Source organism: Falco cherrug, chromosome 2 (genome assembly GCF_023634085.1).
Source record: "Falco cherrug isolate bFalChe1 chromosome 2, bFalChe1.pri, whole genome shotgun sequence".
Lineage (NCBI taxonomy): Eukaryota > Metazoa > Chordata > Aves > Falconiformes > Falconidae > Falco > Falco cherrug.
In genome coordinates this window covers 17,564,273-17,585,987 of record NC_073698.1, presented here as the reverse complement: position 1 = coordinate 17,585,987, position 21,715 = coordinate 17,564,273, and the positions used below count along the sequence as shown (strand labels likewise).

Here is a 21,715-nt window from a genome sequence, read left to right as displayed (position 1 = left end):
TCGTATATCTGTGCTCAGAATTTACCATTACCTCAAAACTGCTCTTTTCAGTGCTGCAAGGGACTGAATACCCCAACTTAATCTTTTACTGGAATCAAAATGGATAGAGTTAATTTCCTTTTTTTAGAAGTCCAACTAGTTTCAGGGAGGATACTTGATAAAGAGGCCCGGAACTTTCAGATCTAGCCAGACAGAGATTTCTCCACTGTGGAGGAAGACAACAAATGCAAAAGGCAGTATAGTCAGGTCTATGATGTTGTACCACTTGTGTGGGCATGCCTAGAGGATGGTTTCTTGGTTCCCATGAACCTGTATCCCTTTTTGACCCCAACCAGGTGGCCTAGAGTAAACCCATGGGTACTTTTGATGAATAGTGTCAGATTTGGTTCAGTTTTTTGTTGAAGCTTGGTTTGCTGTATTTGAACCTGATTTATGAAATACAATACTACCGAGTACAAGAAGACCACAAACTGACTGCCCTGCTTCTACCTGTGAGAGCTTCCAAGCACTGTCACCTTCTTACCTACTTTCCAGCAGGAGACCTGGTGGTAGTCATCACTGCACAACTGGCCAGACTGGGGTGTTTTAAGTGAGCCAAACGAAATGTTAAGGATAATGATCTTTATTATGATTTTCATTCCTTTTCTGGTACATGACTTTCTGAATGCTGACACTGCTTTTCAGAGAATGTGTTTATTTGGGCCATCTTCTCAGCTGACCTCAGTTAACAGAGCTCCTTGAAGTTGATGATGCTAAGTTAAAAGATATCAGCTGATAATCCTGGTTTAGGATTTTTTTAGATGCTGCATAATACTTTAACCTAATATTTTATGAGAGACTACATAGGCTCAATCTGTTCCAAAAAGATGTTTCTGGACTGTGTTTTACAGTTTTTATATATCCCTCTGTTTTGGTTTTTTTTTCCTAGGCTGTTGAAAAAGGAAGAACATTTTATTTTTATCCCTCGTTCCCGTGAAGAGCTTCCAGAAAACTTTCCAAAGGAAATTCCTGGGATCTGTTACTTCCTCGAGGTCAGAAGTGGTCAGAAGCCACCAAAACCCTCCATCACATCTGCCAGAGTGAGAAAGGTTTCTTATAACATTGGCACCATGTTCCTCCGGGAGACTAGCCTATGAGGCCTGCTGCAGATCAAAGACTTGTCAAAAAAGCACAAGCCCAGAACTGGGTCATGACAGGGGAGTTGGAGGTTCTTTCTATTTTGCTGCTTTGTTCTGAACAAGCAGTAAAAGCTCCGTGTAATGTCAGGCAATAATCATTTTTAAAGATGGGTGACTGGTGTCAGTAAACAAAGTGGAGATAGGGAAAAAAAAAATTAAACAATGTACTTCCACTTCCAGAGGAATTTCTTTCATAAACTTCAGTCTGGCCCCTCTATGGCAAACAAAAAAAAAAAAAAATCCCAACTCTCAAATTAGAGGTTGGTATTGTTTTGTGCAGAAAGGATGATGGTTCTCTGTAGATTTGCACCAGCTAAGCAGAATTGAGAGTCAGTTCTGATTATGCATTCCTACATTTAATGTGTTCTTCAGTAAGGTAATGATGTTTTTTAACTTTATGAAAAAAACATTTCATACATATACTGTAGACCTGTTGTAACCTTCCTGGCAGGAGGAATTATAATTCAATACAAATATTGTAGGAATTTTACCTATTTTTATACATATTTCACTTTCTGGATAATTACATTCCACATACTGTAAGCTGAGTGAGCTTAGATAGCTTTTCAGAAGAAGCTACTGTATATTTCATACATTCTACCTATCAGACCTTATTGTTATACAAGTGGGAAAAAGTCATTTTTTGACTTTTTTGGCAACAAAAATATTGATATTTTACAGTAAGAAACACTTTGGTAAATCTCTTTACCTGATGTTTATGCTAAAGCTTTAGATGAGCATTGACTTGCTTATATAAAATAATGTTCAGTATTTGTCCTACAGTGCTGTATGTCCAGTCCTTCCAGGACAATGCAGACAAAGTTTAGAATGTATTGGCAAACAGAGAAGTTCTGTTCAGTGGGGCTTGCTTCCCACAAAATTATCATCCAAAGTGATTTTTGGTAGAAGTCCTGGGCGTTTTTAAAAAATTTGATCTTGTCAAAATGTATTCTGAGGAACTCCAGCAGGTGCTGGAAGCTCTCTGGAGAGTGGTTTTCCACATATTTTTAATAGGACTTGTGCTCCTACTCCAGTTCTATTATTGAAAATCCTATCTGCTATTAATGATTATTCATCTGGAAATTTCCTCTATTGCTGGATTGGCTGAAAGGTCCCCTGCTTTATCTAATGTAGATGAAAAAAACACTGAAAAGGGAAAGACAATACTTTCCCAGGTTTAATGCAAATGGAAGCTCAAGATCTGGATGAGCACGTCATTTTTTTTTTTTTTAAAAAAAAGGCTAATTCTTAGCTGTTGAAAATTAATATATCTTCATTGTCTTCGATGAATCCAATTGAAACAAGATGGTTATCTGTCCCCTAATAAGCACATTTTGGGGCATTGTTTATTTCTCAGGTTTTCCTTTTCAAAAATAATGGCAGTCAGTTTACCTCTGCAGGTGTACCTCTGTTAGGGTGGTACTGAAGCAGGCTGATGTTCTGCTGTTGCAGATTGTTAGTTAACACTTGTGCAGTGATTCCAGAGTGGCTTAGCTGTGTGTGGGCCTGATCAAGGCTCACTGAAATCAAAGATAAGACTCTCAACAGTGCTAGAAAGCATGAGAAGCTCTGTATTTCTGTAATCCAGACCAGAAATTAGAGTTTACTTATGGGTTTAGTAGTCATAAATTGAGGTGGCTTTTTGAAAATAAGTAAGTAACTTTCACCGCATGGAAGGAATGACAGTGCTGTATTTCTTCCCTTTGATCAGTAGCTCATGTTAGAGTGGGAACAAGTCAGCATGGCAGCACTAGGCCGTGCTGAACATGTTTCAGGCTTCCTTTCCATGAAGCCTTTCTGGGTGAGAAAGGACTATCTTGAACCTATACAGAATTTAGAGGACATCTGAACTTACTATGCAGGGGTGTTTTTCTTCTTGCTTGAAGAGGATAGATGCATGGGAATTAGCCCAGAAACTTACTTAAATGGAAATTCCCTCACTTTCTAGAGGAACACTGATGTTATTCTTCCATTGATATTAGAGCATCCTTGGGATTGGAGGAGTTAATCTTTTATCTACCCTGATAAACAGCATCTGCAGCTCTATGGCCTATCTGAAAAATGACTTAAAAAACTTGAAGTTAAGAATTTCCATCCAGACTACAGATCTGAGATTTTTTTGCATAGGACAACAAGGTTTAGCCTATAGCCATTAGTTTGCACATATACAGGATGTAGCATGCTTTTTTTTTTTCCTGGGAACACCAGCGAGACATGCAAGGATCATAGAAGAACAAAGTTCATGTTTCACCACTGAAGAGGAACACCACGTCCTAGCTAACAAAGCTTGGTTTTGATGTCATTACATAGTTTCCTAGAGTGAAAATTTTTCAGATAACTATCAATAGGTTAAGAATTCATTCTGACTTCACTGGCACATCCTCATTGTTCAGTAGATGCTGATGTCAGAGTACAAATCTCTCTAGCCAAACTCTTTTCTCACCACCCATAGTCCTGTGTAAAGAGAACAATTGTAGAGGTTCAGACCAAGAGCTTGTAACTCAATAACTTCTCTCTCACCGTTGTTGATAGGGAATGTCTAAATTAATTCTGTGGCTGATCTTCGTAGATCTGTGGTAGTATTTTCATGAGAAATGATGGATAAATGATAATTCTACTAGCAAATTGGAGAAGCAATCTAAAAAAATTTGTATTACCATCCTCATCTTCTCAGAGACTGTTTATTCTATAAGGAAATTTATAATTGTAGAGATCAGTGCAAAACCTGAAAAATAGTGTCGGCATCACCATGGAGACAATGACAATGTTTGCAAATAAATCATCTAGCTCCCCAAATTAGAATAGATTTACTGTATAAGAATGTATAGTCTTTGCTTTTTATAAGCTTACGTAAAGGTAACACATCCAGAACTTCAGCACTGATGCAAAGTATTGTGTTATTAGTTTCTGTGTTATGACAAGGGAAGTTAATAAAAAAAGTGTAGGGACATTTTTCTGTCTCAGTGTGAGGAAAATGTAAAATGAAATCTCAGCACTCTTTAACTTAGTAGTTGCATCTGTGGCCTTCAGTATTAGGTTGCAAGTCTGTTATGTTGGACACCTTTGTGACGTGAAATGAAAATTATTATCAAGGTTGATGCTCTGAAGTCAATTAGATGGTAGCCAGACTCAAAATTTCCTTAACTCTTTTAGTAATAGGGAAAATGGTCTTATTTGCCTGGCATTGTCTTCATAAATGAAAAGGTTCTCAAGAGTTTTTATACCTTGGGATGATAAGGTGACAAAGTGGATACAGAAATCACATACTATAGATGGAATTTTCTTCTAATATTTTCCTTCTTATAAAACAGATGATCTTTTGTTCCTCTGATTAAGAATTTACATGCCTGTGTTTCTTCACATAGCTGCAAGCAGCAACATCTGCTGTCTTTGAGTTTCTGTACAAAACAAATCCGTCCTCTCTGAAGATAGAGGGAGGAGATCTACTGTATATTGCCTGTACAAGGCAGAGGAAGGATGATGGGAAGACCATACCTGGAGTCATTGGTTTCTCTGATGCTTACTTGTTCCATGCAGCTTCCCTCTACTCCATTGTCAGAGGGACCAGAGACCATGGACTGACCACAGAGGTGGACCCAGTGGCCAACTACTTGTACAAAAGTCATGAAGCCTAAGTAAACAAAGGCAACAGTCATTCCCCCCAGAGTGCTTTTTACAACTCTTGTGTCAGATTTTTCTATCTGTTTGAAGGTCCCCATCACACAGACTCCTCTGTGATGCAGTGCATAGAGATCAGGAACTCAGAGAAGGAAGGAAATGGTGATGGAAGTGGTAGAATGGTGGACAAATTTTGTTCTGCATCACTCTGATAATATCTTCCATTCAAAGACAAAAGCCTTTGCATGGGAGAATTGCTTCTAACCCAGGGCTCTCAAAGTGTGGGTTTTTGCAAGGTCCCACAGGATATTTCTTTTCCAATTCCAAAGAGCCAATAGCCATTAACTGGTTGTGGTTTTGGCTTCACTGCGCATTCCCACATCCAGTTTCAGATCTGAGTCTGTTTGGAAAGACGTTTTGGAGCCTGGAAACATGCCTGTACAAACAGAAAACCAAAGCTTTTGAAACCTTGGAAATCTTGTATGGGAATTGCCTATTCCGAGAACTAAATCCTTGTAGTTGAGCCATTAGCAGGTCCTACTTCAGTTCATGTGTGTTCATATGCCATTTCACAATGCTATCTCCTCCTGTGCCTACGGTGTTCCTTACCAAGCCCAACAGCAGTATCATGTATATAACCACTTTTTATATGTTTTCTATTAACATCCCTTTTTCATTTTTTTCTCTATAAAGCAAGCAGTGCAGAACCATAACATGTTGCATGCATTTAGAAGTATCAACACTGCACCGAGGCTTAAACTCTGCTAACTAATTTCACATTGTGCATTTCTTCCTATGAATAGATCCTTCTCCCAGATGATTTAAAAATTAATGGGGGAAAAAAAAAAAAACCCAAAACCCAAAAACAACCAAACACCCCAAACTGCTGTGTTGAATTGCAAATGAGTATGAAACCTGCATCAGTTGTCGGGGCAAGTTTAACTGCTGGACAGCTTTCAGATTCTTTGGCTGCCGTAAGCTGTCACACTTGCATGCTTTATGCAAACTGTCCTGCCAAGAAGTCTGCAATCCTACAGCAAGCAGCATAGCAAATTTATGTAATTTTTTGGGGTTTCCTCTTTCAGTCTCTGGCCACTACCTCACCTCTGCTGAGTTCTTAGAGCTCACTGAGGAGAGCTAATTCCCTGTCCTAGTGCAGTCTCAGAGCTTCTGCCTTCATTTTTGGGTTCTGGTGATCTTTTCCAAAATTATGTATGTGTAATATCAGAAACAGCAACATGCTTAAATTAGCAACAAAACAAGAAGCATAAAAAGGCTTGTCAAACTCAGAAATGGTTCGTTCCCTTCCTTCAAGGTATTACACTATTCGTAGCACTTTACTGGCATTGGGGGTGCCAGTGACAGTAGAGGCTGTGGATGAACTGAAGATGCTGAGTGTGCAGGAGACACAACAGACAGGAGTTGATCAGTTCCTGCTACTGTTCATAATTCCATCACCTTGCATTTATTTCCTGCTCTTGGTCAGGCTTCTGCTTTTCAAATGACCTTCACTTTTCTTCCCATAGCATCCTGTATGTGACACAGATAGTGAATAATTCCAATAATACTGTTCATATGAGCACCTGTTGTTGACATGGCTTTTACAAGAGTAACTGGGATTAAAAAAAGGGCTGATCTTACTCTTCTTTGCAGTAAAGACAAAACTGCTACAGTGACATGGCAGGCACTCACATCCTTAGAAAAGAAGGAGACTGCAGTGCAAGTTCTAATTGGTGGATTTGGGTAGAGAAGTCAGTACATTAATAGTCCATGGCATGTTTTTAACTTTCCCAAGCATTAAATTTATCAGTGCAGCTAGGAGTTACTCCTTAACAATGTTATTAATTTGCAATGCATGAGCAGCCATACAACAAAAATCTGTAAACTGTTTAACCTCATATACATGATTGATCTTTTATGTCTTGGCTATTAATCATGCATGAAAGCAAGCAAAAGAGTGAAACTGGGGAGCATAACAGTTCAGTCACAGGCAATAGATCATTCACCTCTGCAGATGCTTACTTGTTCCTCTGGTTTAGAAAGGTTGACCTCCAGTTATCTGTGGTCCAGGTTAGTATCACTGTGTCACTATAGCAACAAAATGGCCTCTGAAAAACAGCATGAGGCATCTCAGTCTCCGTCCCTGTGGGCTGGGGTTCACATTAGAGAGGCCAATACATTGAGTGATGCAAAGTGGCACCTTTGCTGGCAGCCTTAACAAAAGGGTAAGTGGAGGCAGATGTTAAACCAGCTGTTTGCTCCTGGGATTTAATTTCTAAAGGCAGAGTGAGGCTGAACATATTTTATTTTGGGCAAAAAAAAGAAGACGCAGGATTTCAGAAAACTAAGTGTCTTCCCTGCTTTGTGGCTTTTCCCTGCCTTATGGCTAACAGGGAGACAACAGAGTGAAAGGGCGTCAAGAGGGACACTGCCTCTGCCGCAGCAGTGCTCACTTCTGCCTTCAGCTCTCTGGCGCACTTTGGCTTTAGCATTCCAAGAATCAAGTTTCCTCTGAAGACTGGGGGGCAAGTAAGTGCTTCAGGCACTTGTCCCCTCTGCTGTAGACACAGCATGAGGCTGCCTAAATTCCCGAGTGTTTTCCTCAGTGACCTTTTCTCAGTGACCACAGATGGCAAACTTAGACTAGACATCTACTTTTAAGATGACCAAGATAAGTGAGATTGATCCCACTGAATTAAGCTCTTCCCAGCCCAAGTGTTGTGTCTCAAATCTTGTAGTCTTGCTACTTTTCAGAGTTTTGCATTGGCCAAAATAAATTGGATCCAACTAAGTTGCACAGGGATAGACAAGCACATTTCACAATAAATAAAGGTTTGGTACAGTAGCCATGGTGACTGTCAAGAATGGGCACTACTGTAGTTCTGGAAATCTCTTCCTTCTGATGTCTGAACCCTTTACATATGGTAACAGCACTGCCAATCACAACTCCTGGATGCCGTTAGGACTGTGATTTAGAACAGATTTTGAGCTTTGAGGTCCTAGAACAATTATGCAAAACCTTTGTGCCACCTTCACCTGAACTATATGCCAGAATGCCTACATAAGCCTTTGTTAGTTATCCTGTAGTAAAGATGGTAAGAAAATACATAAATTCTAAACAGCAGAAAGATAGTTGCCAGTTTATCAGTAATGTACATTTTTAATGTTTTGGTGAATTTGTAGGCCCAAAATTAACTTTCCGTTAGCAGAAGGTCTCACATTGAACTATTTGTTTTCTAGATAATTATTCCCTAGCAGTACTCCCTAAAGACTACTCTTGAAGCAATAAGTAAAGCCATGCTAGTGTGTTCTGCGTAGAATCTTGTACACCACCTGTCATCTTAAGAAACTGCCTTTTAGCAGAACATTAAATGGCAAAATAACACCCTGTCATCTATTGTTTGTCCTTCCATCCTCTTCCCCATAGGAGAAGAGTATGCAGTGAAACAATTTGATTTTGTCAGGTGTTGTCTTTTTGTCAGTTTTATAAAAATGCATGTTGCTGCTTACTTAAATATGGAAGAGCAAAACCAGAACTAGAGACCAGAATTAGAAAAGAGTTTTAGTTGTAAACAGAGTATTTAAAAGACTGCCCACTGAGTAAGACTAGTCTCCCATCCTAGAACAACAGTACCAGTAACATATGTAAGATATACCCAGGAATTATAAATATGAGCAATAAAACAGGCAGGTATATATAATGCATAATTTCTGCTTTATACACAACAGTGAATAGGTGCTAAAATGGATTAATACCCAGAGGTGAGGAATACTGTTTAATCCATTTCAGCATTTCTTTATTACCAGTATACCTCTAAGGTATTATATTTTCTTTCCCTAATGAAACTGGAACATACAGTTAAATCAGTATCAGAGTTTATGAACTTATTGCAGAAGAACATGGCTAGGAATAAATAACTATCAAGGAGAGTTTTTTTTATAAAGTGAGCCATTGCTTGAGGGAACAGATCATATGGAAAAGAGAAAAGAGGTGCAGACAGGTATATTTATTTTAAAAGTTTCTATGACATTTCAGATTGTTGAAATCATTCTGAAACTATGCTTAAGCTCTACAGGTTCAGGGTATTTGGTTATTTACATTTACTAAGAAGGAAGATGTAAAATTTTCAAACTTCACAATCCCATTTTCTCTGCTTAAACACAACCTCTTTCTGAACATTGAACCTGACTTTGCTGAATGATTCTGAGGTTCTGAATGACTAAATAAGTTTTGGAAATGCAGGGTATAAATCCATATGATTTATGTTCCTTTGAAATTATGTTCATAATCATGTATGAAAGCAAATTCTAAATATCCAACCGGCAGTAAAGGTGCATTTTCCTAGAGCTAATGTCTGCTGGATGATGAAATATGGACTTGTTTCTCATCTGTGCAGTTTTTTACACCTTTTTTCGAGGTGGTGCTTCCAGATGTGTTTCTGTTAGTGCATCAATGTCCTATCTTCACTGGAGATGAGGCTTGTTACCCGCCTTTACAATATTCTGAGGAATCCTAAGGAATAAAACACTGCCCAGCCAACTCCAGACAATTTAGCTCATCTACTGAGGTAGTGTCAAGCTGAGTCTAAGATTTACTTTCTCATTACACCTTTATGTGTTTGCCAGTGTTTAAGCGTGTAAACATTCCTCTCCAGAAACTTCTCACAGGTCCTGCAAGTGTAGAGGTAAGAGGCTAACAGAGAGAAAGCATCTGAAGAAAGTGAAGTATGTGTGTGAGAAAGAGCTGCTGCACATAGACGTGCTGCTGATTCTCAGCTTTCATGTATTTGGAAGCTGGGTGACCCAGAGAGTATTCTGGGTATGATGCAAAATGCAAAAAAGTGCTGTACATAATGTCATAAACTCTCAAGGCATTAGGGTGAATTTTAAAGTCCACAGTCCTTAGAGTTTTAGTGGAATTGCATGAGAAGTGCACTGTTTTCAGAGGAGGGAAAGTTGCTTTGTATTTTTAATGAGAGTTGAATCTCTAGTTGCAGAGAAAAATTGTGGGGGAAAAAGAAAGTCTAGTAATTCTAAATGCAAAATGCAAAGACGAATGTCCCATTTTTTTGTATCATTTGACTTTTCTGGAGGTAGGACTCAGAATCCCTCTATGGGTTTTGATACTGAATGCAAAATTAGATGTGAAACAGTACAAATGAGGTACTTTGCCAACTGGTAGAAATTTGGAGGTGACAGTAAGAATGTCTTTCGAAAAGTGTGTAGCAATATGGTACTTAAATGTTAGCACTTTAAAAAAACAGATGCTCTTCTGCTTTGTAAATAAATATTGTTTCGGGATTCCTAAACTGAAAGAAAACTTGGAAAGCTGCTGTATCATAGCAAAAAGATACAAAGTCTATGACATAATCTACAGTTCACACCATTCCTTCAGAAACAGTCCTATATGTGGATTTTTGAAAAGTACATTCAACCAACAGTACTTTATAGTTAATTTCAAAGAGAGCAGTGTTTCACCAACCACCTTCTGCAGACATGCCAAGCAGATCGTGTTAGGTAAGGCCTAGACGTTAACTTAGCTGGTTTAGCATGTATTCGGGGAGACTTTTTCCTTCCCAAAGCAAAGCTTTAAATGCACTTCCTAATGTGTGTCAGCATTGTGCCTTTTACTGAAGTCTAAACAAAGCCCAATCCAGATAAAGTTCCCACCCCAATACACGCCATTTATACTGCCTTGCTAGAAAATTAGTACTTCACTAAGTTGCAGTGATTAATGTTTTTGATGCTGGAATATTGCTTAGTATTCTTATGTCTCACCCTGCCCAGGTTGTGCTGGGTCCCATTATGTCTGGAGCACCAAGGTTTTGGGGAATTGCTGTAAGATTGAGTGAAATGAAGCTAACCTACATTTAGGTATTTAAAAATTGTCTGGTCTGAGCTAGTCAGGTCGGCTCCCTCTACTGTCAGTGCAGACATTCTGGCATCTCAAGGAATGATCATTCCTGCAGAAAGTGTTAAGGATGAGGTAAACCACTGCCTTAGATGTGCTCTTCTCTCTCTCCCCAGTGACTACAGTGTGGAGGTCTAGTTCTGATAAGCTGCAATACTGTAGGTGAGTTGGATTCCACTGCTGGTAAGAATGAGAGGATATAATAGGATAGAGCAGCATACATACACAGAAAGTCACCAGGGGCAAGGGTCAGGCTCCAACCACAGATTCAAAGGGTTATGGTGGTAAAATCATTAATATTTGAGTGGTCTGGCTAGGAAGTTTATCCTGATTAAAGGAACATTCCTTTCAACTAAAAGCTAACAATCTGTGATTGTTTCCAACTCCTCACTTCTGTCTAAGGTAATACTGGTGTGCCACTCTTTTAGGCTCCACCAAGAGCCATCTCTCCATATTGTCCTGTTATTTACTGCTTGATTCCTTCTCAGAATAGTGGCAGTCAGCAAGGTACTTAAGGAGTCCGTTGGTTCCCAGGAATGCATATCTGGTTTTCTTAACATTGAAATGATTGTCCTGAAACAATGTCGTCTCTGCAGTCACTTGGGAAAGAACTGGGGGAACAGAGGGGAAGATGCTGGCTGAATGCTCTCTCACTACGATACGTTACTAAAGCTTCTGTCTGACCTGTCCTAAATTGTGCTTGTGTTGTTATGCACTTGGAGTACCCAGTTTCTCTGACAGGATCTCGGGTCAGGCTCTGAACCGCGAGGCGAGCGGGAAGGACCAGGGCTGCCACTCTGCTATACTGCTCCCATACGTCTCTCTTCTGTTTGAAATTGCTACTCTGATCCTTAGGCATCTGTGGCAATTTTCACTGCAGTCGTGGTTAGGGAGGCCGTGGGAAAGTTCTTCTTGGGAAGAAGCAATAGTATGCAGTCCTCCACTCTATGAACTGTCACTCTCTCCAGAGAAAAGGAATTAGAAATAGTATTGTCCTCAAGAGCTAAGAAAACTTGCAGATTTTCCATGTACAGTAAACAGTTTCTGTAATTACCAAGAAAACAAAACAGAGAGGCAGAATTGTGCAGCAGGGGCATCCCGTCTCACACACACTGCTGTGATAATGAAATCCAAACCCTGTGGTATTGCAGGCACATTATTCTCACTTGCTTTAAAGGTCAGCTAAGAAGCTAATTTCTCAAATGGGCTCATAGCTCTGAGACAATGTAACTAGTCATTTCTTCCAACAAATTGCAGTTGTCAGAGAAACTGGATTAGTAGCTCATGGACCTAAAAATAGATAATATACACTTGCCAGAAAAGGATGAATGCAATAACAGAGGTGAAGGTATATCAAAATATCATAACATCTGGAGAAAAAAAAAAAAAAACAACAAAAAAATGCTCAACTCAAAGCAAGTTACTAATGAAATCACATTAAAAATAATCTGAGTCACCAACTGGAAGAATGGCAGGGTTTAGCCTTGCTTCTGGTTTATTCACCTTCCAGATCCAGCTCGTTGTTGCTGCTTTAGCAGCTGAATCAGTTTGTCCACAGTCCTTTCAAAGTCACGTACATCAGGTTAGGCAGTGAAAGTCATTATGTTAAAGCCATTATTTGAATACTGAAAAAAAAGAGACTTTAGCTTAACATTTTTATCTTCTTTGTGTGTGTGTGTGAGATAATTTATTGCTAAACTTATTCATCTGAAAAATAAAAACTAAACTCCCAAAGCCCAAATCTAATAACAGAGCTACAGTGAAAGCAACTTTCCAAACCTCAGCATATCTTTACTAAAAAGTGGATAATTATTTTTCATTGCATCAAACATTTGCATTTTAAAGAATTCTTTTTTATGCTGTGATTTTGCAAATTTGTATTGCTACTTGCCTGGACTTAAAAAAAACAAACCAAAAAACCCCACTTCTTTATTTTTCATTCTTTCAGTTAGTTTCTGTAGCAGAGCAATTCAGCTGTACTGTGTATGACCCTGAAAGAGCAGCAGTCCACTGCAGACAGGGAGCCTCAGCCTGTCTGGTCAAGGTGAAAAGTTCTGGAAGGTTAGGTCTCACATGAAGACAGGGCTGGCAGTAGTTGCATGCAGTTTGTACTGACTTAAGTAATTCCTTTTACTTCTGTATTCGGAAGCAGACCTACGTATAGCTCAGGAATAACCTTCACCACTTCCTTTGGAAATTCTTTCTGTAGCATTTGTCTTTTCTGCACACCTTTTATACAATCTTTGCATTGCAGATCTGAGGCACTGACAGGTGTAGGGTAAAAATAATAACTTATATCAGCAAATCAAATCACTGTGAAAAATATTTGTATTTATGGTCATTGTCTTTCAGATATCCTATAAGCTGAAGTCCTTTTGCAAATTCTGTTTTTGCAGAAGCCTTTGGTCATCATTTGATTTTAGGTTTTAATTAGTATCAATACCATTTATCTGGCATTCACTGTATACTGTTATTATTGCAGGGTTAATGTTCAGTTGTGAAATAGAAATGTCAGGATAATCAGCATCAGGAGTTATATGCATACATCTTCAGCAAGAGGCACAGTCATCATCATCCTTTTAGTTGTTAAAACTCACTTACATAGAGTCCAGAGATTAATAACACAGGATTTTTTCAGCTGAATATTGTAAGAGAACTAATACTTTTTTTTCTGAACATGGTGGTCTCCACTACTAGGACTGACTTTACATTCCTTCTTGATTTGATTTTAACCTTTCCCAGTTTACTAAAATTCTGCAGTTGCCCTTTGCAGGATTCCATAGTGTTTTGAAAAGGCTGTGTATAGTCTGCTTGTGCAATCCACTCACGCAACACAAATGTTAAGCTGTTTGAGATGACTATCCTGGAGAGTCCAACCAATGTTTCACAGCCGCAAATAATCCCTTTATTCCTTTTACCACTTTGCTCTGCCCCTACGGCCAACTTTAGAGGAGGAACTGAATGCTAAAAAATCTTCTGGAGGTTTATATTTGTGGGATAAATGCATGATTAGGAGAAACTTTTGAAAAACAAACTAGTGTTATTGGCATGAACTTCACAGCTTGAGCCCATCAGGTCATAGTTCAGTCTCTTCCCAAAGCCTTTGAGAACAAATTGAACTTTGCATGCAATATCTCTCCTGGAAGAACTAATAACAATTTTCCAGTTGTCTGTCACTGTGATCCTGACTCTCCCATCTAATGGAAAACCCATGAAATTTGTGAAACCATGAATGGAAAATCTCATCCTTCTGATACTTGTTTAAACCTTTCTTCCAGGAGCCTGCTGCAGCCCTGAAATTGGTGATTTAGCTGGCAATTTTTTAAAACTTATCTTTATTTCCTCTGCAGGTAACTCTAGAGGATGATTAATCTTTGATGCCTTAGAGTTGTATCTTTCAACTTTTCCCTTTAATTTCAGTGTTGCCAAAGTAAAATCTGAGGGCTAATTCCTGTCTAAGATGGTCACAAACAGCTCCAATAACAGGGCCAGACATATGTGAAGGTAAGTTGTAGGTGTGAGTAAAAATCTTGGATTGTTGTAGGAAGATGGGTGTTCACCGGAGTTCACGATGACACAGTTTTGGGAGTGGGAATTTTTAGTAGGAGTTATGAGACACATATTGGCTGTCTGTTTCTTAATGAGCGCAGAACAAAGGGAAGGAGCTGTTCAGTGCAGTGCAGTTTTAATTTCCGCTTTATGAATGCTGAGAATTGCTGCTTTTCTTGTTTCAAATTTCTCTATTTTGCAAGCTGGGTAAAAATATCTGGTACTCCTAAAATGTTAAGATTGACCACATCAAAGTCTGCACTCTTGTCAAAATGAACCAATCTCCCCAGGTGCAAATGCTTTTTGTGTAATTCTGTAATACTGTTTTAGTGTGTCCTATAAAGCTTCTCTGAAGAGTCTTGTACAAGCATTCTGCACTAACAAGATTACAACCTTGCACTGCCAACGACGGATGCTTACCATTAAAATAATACTAGATGCCATTAAATAATACTAGAGCTCTGTAAGTGTTTAAAGCACTGTGATGTTTGTGAACTGAAACAGTTTGTATAAAATTTCTTACAGATACAAGGATAATCTAATTAATGACAATATTTCCATTTTAGTAATATGCAGAGGAGGTAAGGTGGTGTCCCTGGACGCTTCTATCAACATAATGGTTAAGAGATTAATTTTAGTACTATGTAAATCTGAACATTATTTTAAAACATCCGCATGCAAACTACTGGGAAGGGATGTGGCAGGTTAGTTTTACTGTGAACTAGCATGGACAGAAAAGCTCAGCAAAGTATATAAGCCAAGGTCTTCCCACATTGAAACCAAGGGATTATTTGCGAAATCGAGTCTGGTAACTTGTCCTAGCTCTTCAGCAAAGGAATCCACCTGCCAGTAGAAGCAGAGTCCATACAAACTATCTCATGCTGCATTTCAGGTTTTTTTATTGGGATTCTTGTGGCAGTCTTAGTGGTCTGGAAGTTACAGTAAGTACCTCTGGTTGAAAATTACTATTTCAGTTATGATTGCTTCCCCAAACCAACTGAATTTATTACTAACCAAAGACTTATCTACTTGAAAACAAACCAGTAAAGTTTGGTTCTGTCATTTATGTCTTTGACTGCAAGCAGTTGAAGTGCATAATATATGTACTAACCAGGCCTGTGTTGTGTCATTGAGCAAGTTATTCAAGGCCACAGCACCAGTATAACACAGCAGAATTCAGTATTAATCCCTCTACGGGAAAATGAGTCTATGTAATCAATTGATGTGCCATATGTGTAGGCCATGGGAAAATTGTGTGCAGTGAACTACATACGGTCTTAAAAGCTTTAACATTTGTACTGCTCTTCCGGTAACAGAATGTGTATCTTGATAGCTGTGACCCTATGAGCTTCTGAAAAAAAGTCTAAAGTTTATTCTTCTTGTTTCAAAATCACTGTTCTGTGAGTTACTGTTTACACAGGCCTCTGTACAGTAAGGAGTCTTACTCCATGTGTTGCTGGGAAATGGACAAGTAGATGCTGGCTGTAAATCTTGTAGAGAGATCAGTTAATGCCTTTTCTGAATCTCATCCTGATAAGCCACTTCTTTTTTCTAGCAAATACAAACAGTGCCAATAGCCTGGGCCTTCTTTAGAAGAAACAATTTGTTAAATGGCCTTGTTCTGTTCAGCTTCTTCATTTTCTCTTTCTGCCTCCTTTTGAGTAGGCGTTGGTGATAAGATTCTTGCAAAGTGTAACTGAGGGCAAAGAGTTTGCTTTTTTTACCCTTTTTCCAAAGCCACTGAAGGCCTCAAACAAGAAGAAGAAACTTTACAAAACGCATGCAGGCATGTTGTTAGCAGATAGCAGAAGGATAAAACAGCCTTCTAAGAGTACTCCAAATTGTCTTCTAATGGCATGCCTACACTGCATTGTGACTTGCCATCTTGCTTTCATAGTGTGACCTGCTATAATGGTGTTTGTTACAATGAGGTCCTTTTAGTTTGTCCTGAAAGATTTTACTTGTTTGTCACCATATTAGAAAAATAAGGTACACTCTATAAGAAAAGCAATATACAATATACTATATACATCTTCTATTTCAATGCCTCTAGTTTTAGGCTAGTATTCATATAAATGTTTATAATCAAAATAGGTTTTATTGTTCTTCACCAGGACCAGGCAAAGAAGCTTTGCCTTGTCTGAATACTAACAGTTGTCTAAATACTAACAGTAACATTTCTATTCAAACTCTTTCCTCATGCTTCTAGTTAACTTGTGGTGGGCTCCATCCTACTCTAATTCCACATTAATGCATTTGAAAGGGAAGAGTAATGAGCTATTTCAGTGCGTGACCTTTGCACAGTACCTGATTCATAGAGATAAATAGATCCAAAATCTCATTTGTAAGTTATTAGTGATCAGCAAAACAACAAAACGCCTTTGAAGTTCAGCTGAGTAAGTTCTGAAGATCTTGCACTACTTACTCAGTTTCACAAAGTTTCTTGAGTCATTGTAACAGATATTTGATGAAGGCTTTGCCATAGACACTGGCATCAGTCTTCATAAAATATTGTTCTAATTTCTGCTTCCCATTTTGTCTGGAAGTCTACTGTAATGGAGAAATTATCTAGATTTAAAAAAAAATAATTATACAGGTTTCCTTCAAGACAGTTCTCACTTTACTTGACCTAGTCCTCTTGTAGGTAGCTCACATGAATTAATTTTTGTCATATTAGTAACACAATATCCAGGAAAAAAAACTTTCTCCAGAGAAACTCCACTGAAAAACATTTTATTCCTGATTGTGTACAGGATACCTCTATTTCAGAGCTATATCCCTGAAGAGGTTATCAAAGAAGACAGAATACTAAGACAAATCCAGAAATCTGACAGACAGGAAATGTGTGTATTTGGTTAAAAAAAGTGTTGCAGTAGGGAAGTTATTAAGATCTTATTTTTTCATTAAACTTTGCTGATGCACATAACAGTTGCTCACAAAATACTTATTTCGTCCCTCACATTTTTTCATTTGAAGCCGATGTAGCTTCAAAGTAAAAAATAGTTCCCTGGTTACTTTGTCTAAATTACTTAGTACAAGCAGTCCAGCTGCCAAGTCCATCCAGACTGACTTTCATTGTCGCAAATGTAGCTAATTCACTGGAGGTCATTGACAGAGCTTGGTTTTCTAAGCACTGCAATAACATGTTATGAAATGTACCGGTTCAGTTACACTGCCGGGTGCTCAATATACCAACCAGACTATTATTCTTCCAGCGTTCAAAAATGCAAAAAATGAATTTAAGTCCATGTCTTTGCAGTCAAGTTCTCGCAATGTAGAGACTGCACCTGGTAGTATGTTGCGGACTTGCTTTCCCATGCAAGAGAGTAGCTGATTTATCTCTTCAGAGATACCTTTTTTTGTCTGTTTGTCTGGAATTTTTTGACATGTCTTCAACCACGTCAATAGCTTCAATTGGGCTGCCTGATGTCTGGAAATCGTGGATAAAAGGCCACACTAAGCATGTGCAGAACAATTCTGTATCTCAGGTGAGAAGAGTTTAGTATGGATACGTTGGGTTTACTGCTAGGGGCAGACCAACTTTGCAAGTGCACTGGACTCATCTCATGCTGTAGAGTTGATGTATATAGGCACAACGCATGTTGACATATTGCTTGGCTAGCGCAGACACATGGTCATGCATTTCAGTCTAGCAAATCCTGAGGCAAAACATGGAAGTTGCAGCATTTGGAATTTCAGATGTTGGCAGGTGTAAATGATTTGTACCACTTACTCTCTCGTGTCATGTAAAGTATCTGGAACAGTAAGAAAAGAAGAAAAGAAAAAAGAAAAAAAAAAGGAAGAGAAATGAGGGGGATTGTGAGGTAGAGCTCATATATCAAACTTCATGTTCTCTTAAATCTCCTTCTTTGCCATCGTCACATGTGGAACTAACATCATTCAAATACAGTGGTCAGCGCTGATCATCCATCTCATAGGAGTTGTATCTGAGTTTCCATAGGTAAATTTTGTACTGAGTAGCTATAATACTGCCATGGGGCCGGAGGTGACTGTCCTTTTTAATAACCATTGTTTAAAGTTTTGTTGCTGAAATGGTCGATACCCAAATACACTGCTGGGACTTGGCAAGTAGGGTTCACTTTCCAGCAAGGTTTTGTGGTAAGAACTTGTTGTGAATTGGGACTGATCTGGGGCAGTCCTAAGTTGTCACAAATAAAGCAGGTTGTTGCAGCACAGTTAAAACCTTGGTCAGTAGTGCCGTGCCAGAAACCCTGTGTTCTAAACCATTGCAGGCTTCCTACCTCCTGATAATCCCTGCAAAGCAAAACCATGTGACTCGTATTATACCAAATAGGAGTCCTTGTTTGGGTTAAAAGTCTGCAAAGAGCATTGAAACCATATCCTACACTCCTTGCTGTACAAAAAACATCAGTGGTCTGATTCTGCAAAATGTTACGTTCGCTGGGTAATGCTCAGTCTGTAAACAGAACCATAATCTGGCACGTTAGTGTGTAATACATTCTATGTAGGAGCAAGACAGCACGTTCCCCTGACCTATTTGGATTTAAAGCTGAGTTACATGGGCCATTTAGGCTGCAGTCCAGCATGTGCTCAGGAGAACAGGTAACTTAAAGGATGCAGGAGCCTCGTGCAAAGTGTGCTTTGGCCAGGCTGCCTGCAAAGTTGTGAGCAAGGGTGGCGGTACTGCAGCCATACCTCATCGGGTAGTTGTAGATGGGAGTCTCATACCCAGTATCTAATGCAGCGTTTCAGATATCTAAGGACTTATTTTTTCCATACATTCTACACATGTTCCTACATATTTTATGAATCAGGTCTGTGATCAATGTCTTGAACAATTTGTTTGCTGTGGTTTCATGGGGTTATGATCTCTTTGGTTTGCAATGTAAATAATATTGTACATCTGCTATTTTATGATACAAATGCCATGTGAATTGCTTATTTTTAAAATGTTATAGCTCTGTTATGGTTTATTTACAATGCCATCTTACAGTATTGGTTTAATATACAATGTATCTGTATGGCATGAATTAAATTGCTTATATTTTACTATGTCACATATTTTATTTTTGTTTTCTAAAATGACTACATTTCATCCTATGCAGTTTCATAAATGTTTCTTCAGTGGCTCATTATGTCTGGAAATATTGCTTCCTCTCCAGTAGTGCAGGCATAAGAACCAGTATTCCTGATCAAAATCATCAGATATATCATCTAGCAATTTCACATTAGAAATATGTGTACAAATATGTAAGCATTTATAGTTAATCAGAACATCTACTATATCTTTCCTGCTATTCATGTAATGATAAATTTTAATCATTTTGTATACTTTTTATTTCTAATTATTTGTGAGCCATACACAGTGTAAATAACATGTTTCAGTATGCAAGATTTCTAGGTATTCAAGGTTACAAAGAAGTTGAATTTGTATTGAATTGAAAAGAAATTGACGGTAGATTGGAATGACATAAAATAAAGTAGTGATGACTATGTTCTATTTATACTGTTCATTTCCAAATTGTCTGTTGAAGAAAAAAACCCATTTCATTTGCCCTTTAATGTCCAAGCAGTTATTTACAGTATATTTGCATCAATAAATCATGCAAAAGTCTATTAAAAGTCATGATGAATCATTGACATTTTCCCTTTTCCTGTTGACAGCTTACCTATGGAAAGCAGAATTAAAATATACTAAAACCCATTTCAATGGAAACAGTCCAAAAAGTCAATGAATATATTTGTGGAAAATAACTTCTTTTCACTCCTAGCTCTCAAACCTCACCTTATGACACAAATCTAAATGTACTGCTAAACAATAAACTAGTAACATATGTTAATAACAAAACACTAGATGTTTAAATACACATTGTGTATATCCCTTGATATGCAAGCTTTGGTTTTCGCACACGGTGCCATGTAAATACCTTCCTAATGCCTTTGTTCAAGAGTGAACTTTTGGAGCTGCTTAAGAAATTTAACAGATTGTTGGAAAGAAAACATCTGTTTTGGGTGATACCATAACGGCTAATTTAATCCAGTGATTATTCAGTTCTTGGTTCTGTAGAACAACACAGCAGAACCAGTTTTCAGTCCTGAAGAACAGAGTTAGAAGACGGGTGACATTACAATGCAATACGGACACTAGCTTACTGCTAACAACGCGAGCACAAAGGAAGCTGGCACGCTGTAACATTGTCAGCCTTACAAATGCTGCTCGTGTTGCCCATTTTTCCATTCCTTCTTCATCTCCTCTATATCCCCAACTGAGAACATGACTCATTCTGCTCTGCTATTTTTTACAGAAGACCATTAACTAGAATTGGTTGCAATATTTTTCTGTGGAATGTGTTACTGGGAGAAAATGGAATTTCAATTAATTTAAAATGTTGGCAGGGGAGTGTGATTCTGGCATTTCTGTACAGAATGCTTGCTTTTATGTAGCTAAAGCTAAGGGAGGTCTAACCTATCCTAAAATTTCAGGGATTTTTTGCCCTTGCCATGACTGGCTTTAAGCCTGGTCAACATTTTCCAAGGGACAGACACTGATAATTTGCCGGTCCCTGTCTTCAAAATTATTTCAGAAAATTATTCTAGAATGTTGAGCTGGAGATTTGAATAACTCTGGTATGTGGGAGTCAGTTCTGATCCACAATAATATTCCCACAGATTTGGGAATACTGTGTGTCAACAGGAAATTTTAATAAAGACAATTCTAAGAGTCTTTTAGCTGGGAGAGTTACTCTTCTGTTAATGTAACGCTTCATTTTGATACCTTGCTTTGTCCAGTAAAGCTCACTTTTGTGACTGTATGAATATAATGGATGCCTTCATCTTAATGCCCATATGCAGTCCAGATAATTCCAGCACAGAATGATACAACAGGAATGAAAAAAGGTACAGACAACAAGAACAACAGTTATGAAAGCTGTTGCATATCTTCAAGAAATTAAATAGGCAAGATTTGCTCAGGTTTGAAAAGACATAGCTATGATAAAGATCTCTGAATACTACGGTGAAAGGGGATAGAAAGTTATTATTCTATGTTTCTTACAATGGCAGAATTAGAGGGCATTTAATGAGGTTACAGACAACAGATTAATAGCAAGTAATGCAAGAGAAAGTACTTTTTTTCATACAGTGTGTAATCAAATTGTGGCTCTCAGTGCCAACAGAACGTTTCAGAGACTAAAATAGAAGCAATTAGAAAAGCTGATGGAGGGTAGATTCATCAGCTGATTTTAAACATGTTGAACTGCATGCTATTGTTCTCTCAGTAAGCCGCTAATCCTTTGTTGCAGAAGCCTACAAGTATACCAGCTAGAGGCCTTGGAATACTTTCTTATGCTCTCCCTTGATCCATCATTTCTGATAGATATTGTTGCAGACAAGTTGTTGGGTAGATGCACCTTTCAAGAAAAAATCTGGTTTTATATTCTTATATGGGAGGCACTGGAAGAAGAGAGTCAAGGATGAT

General features: G+C 38.3%; 1 protein-coding gene across 1 annotated transcript in view; it reads left to right on the top strand.

The window, feature by feature from the left end:
- GUCY1A2 (guanylate cyclase 1 soluble subunit alpha 2) overlaps nucleotides 1-19,742 on the top strand; it is a 178,127-nt gene extending 158,385 nt beyond the window's left edge. The window contains exon 8 of the mRNA XM_055701809.1: nucleotides 929-19,742. Within this exon, the coding sequence (XP_055557784.1) occupies nucleotides 929-1,136 (208 nt within the window). The 3' untranslated portion in view covers nucleotides 1,137-19,742. The remainder of the gene's footprint in view (nucleotides 1-928) is intronic.
- Nucleotides 19,743-21,715: the final 1,973 nt, after the last annotated feature.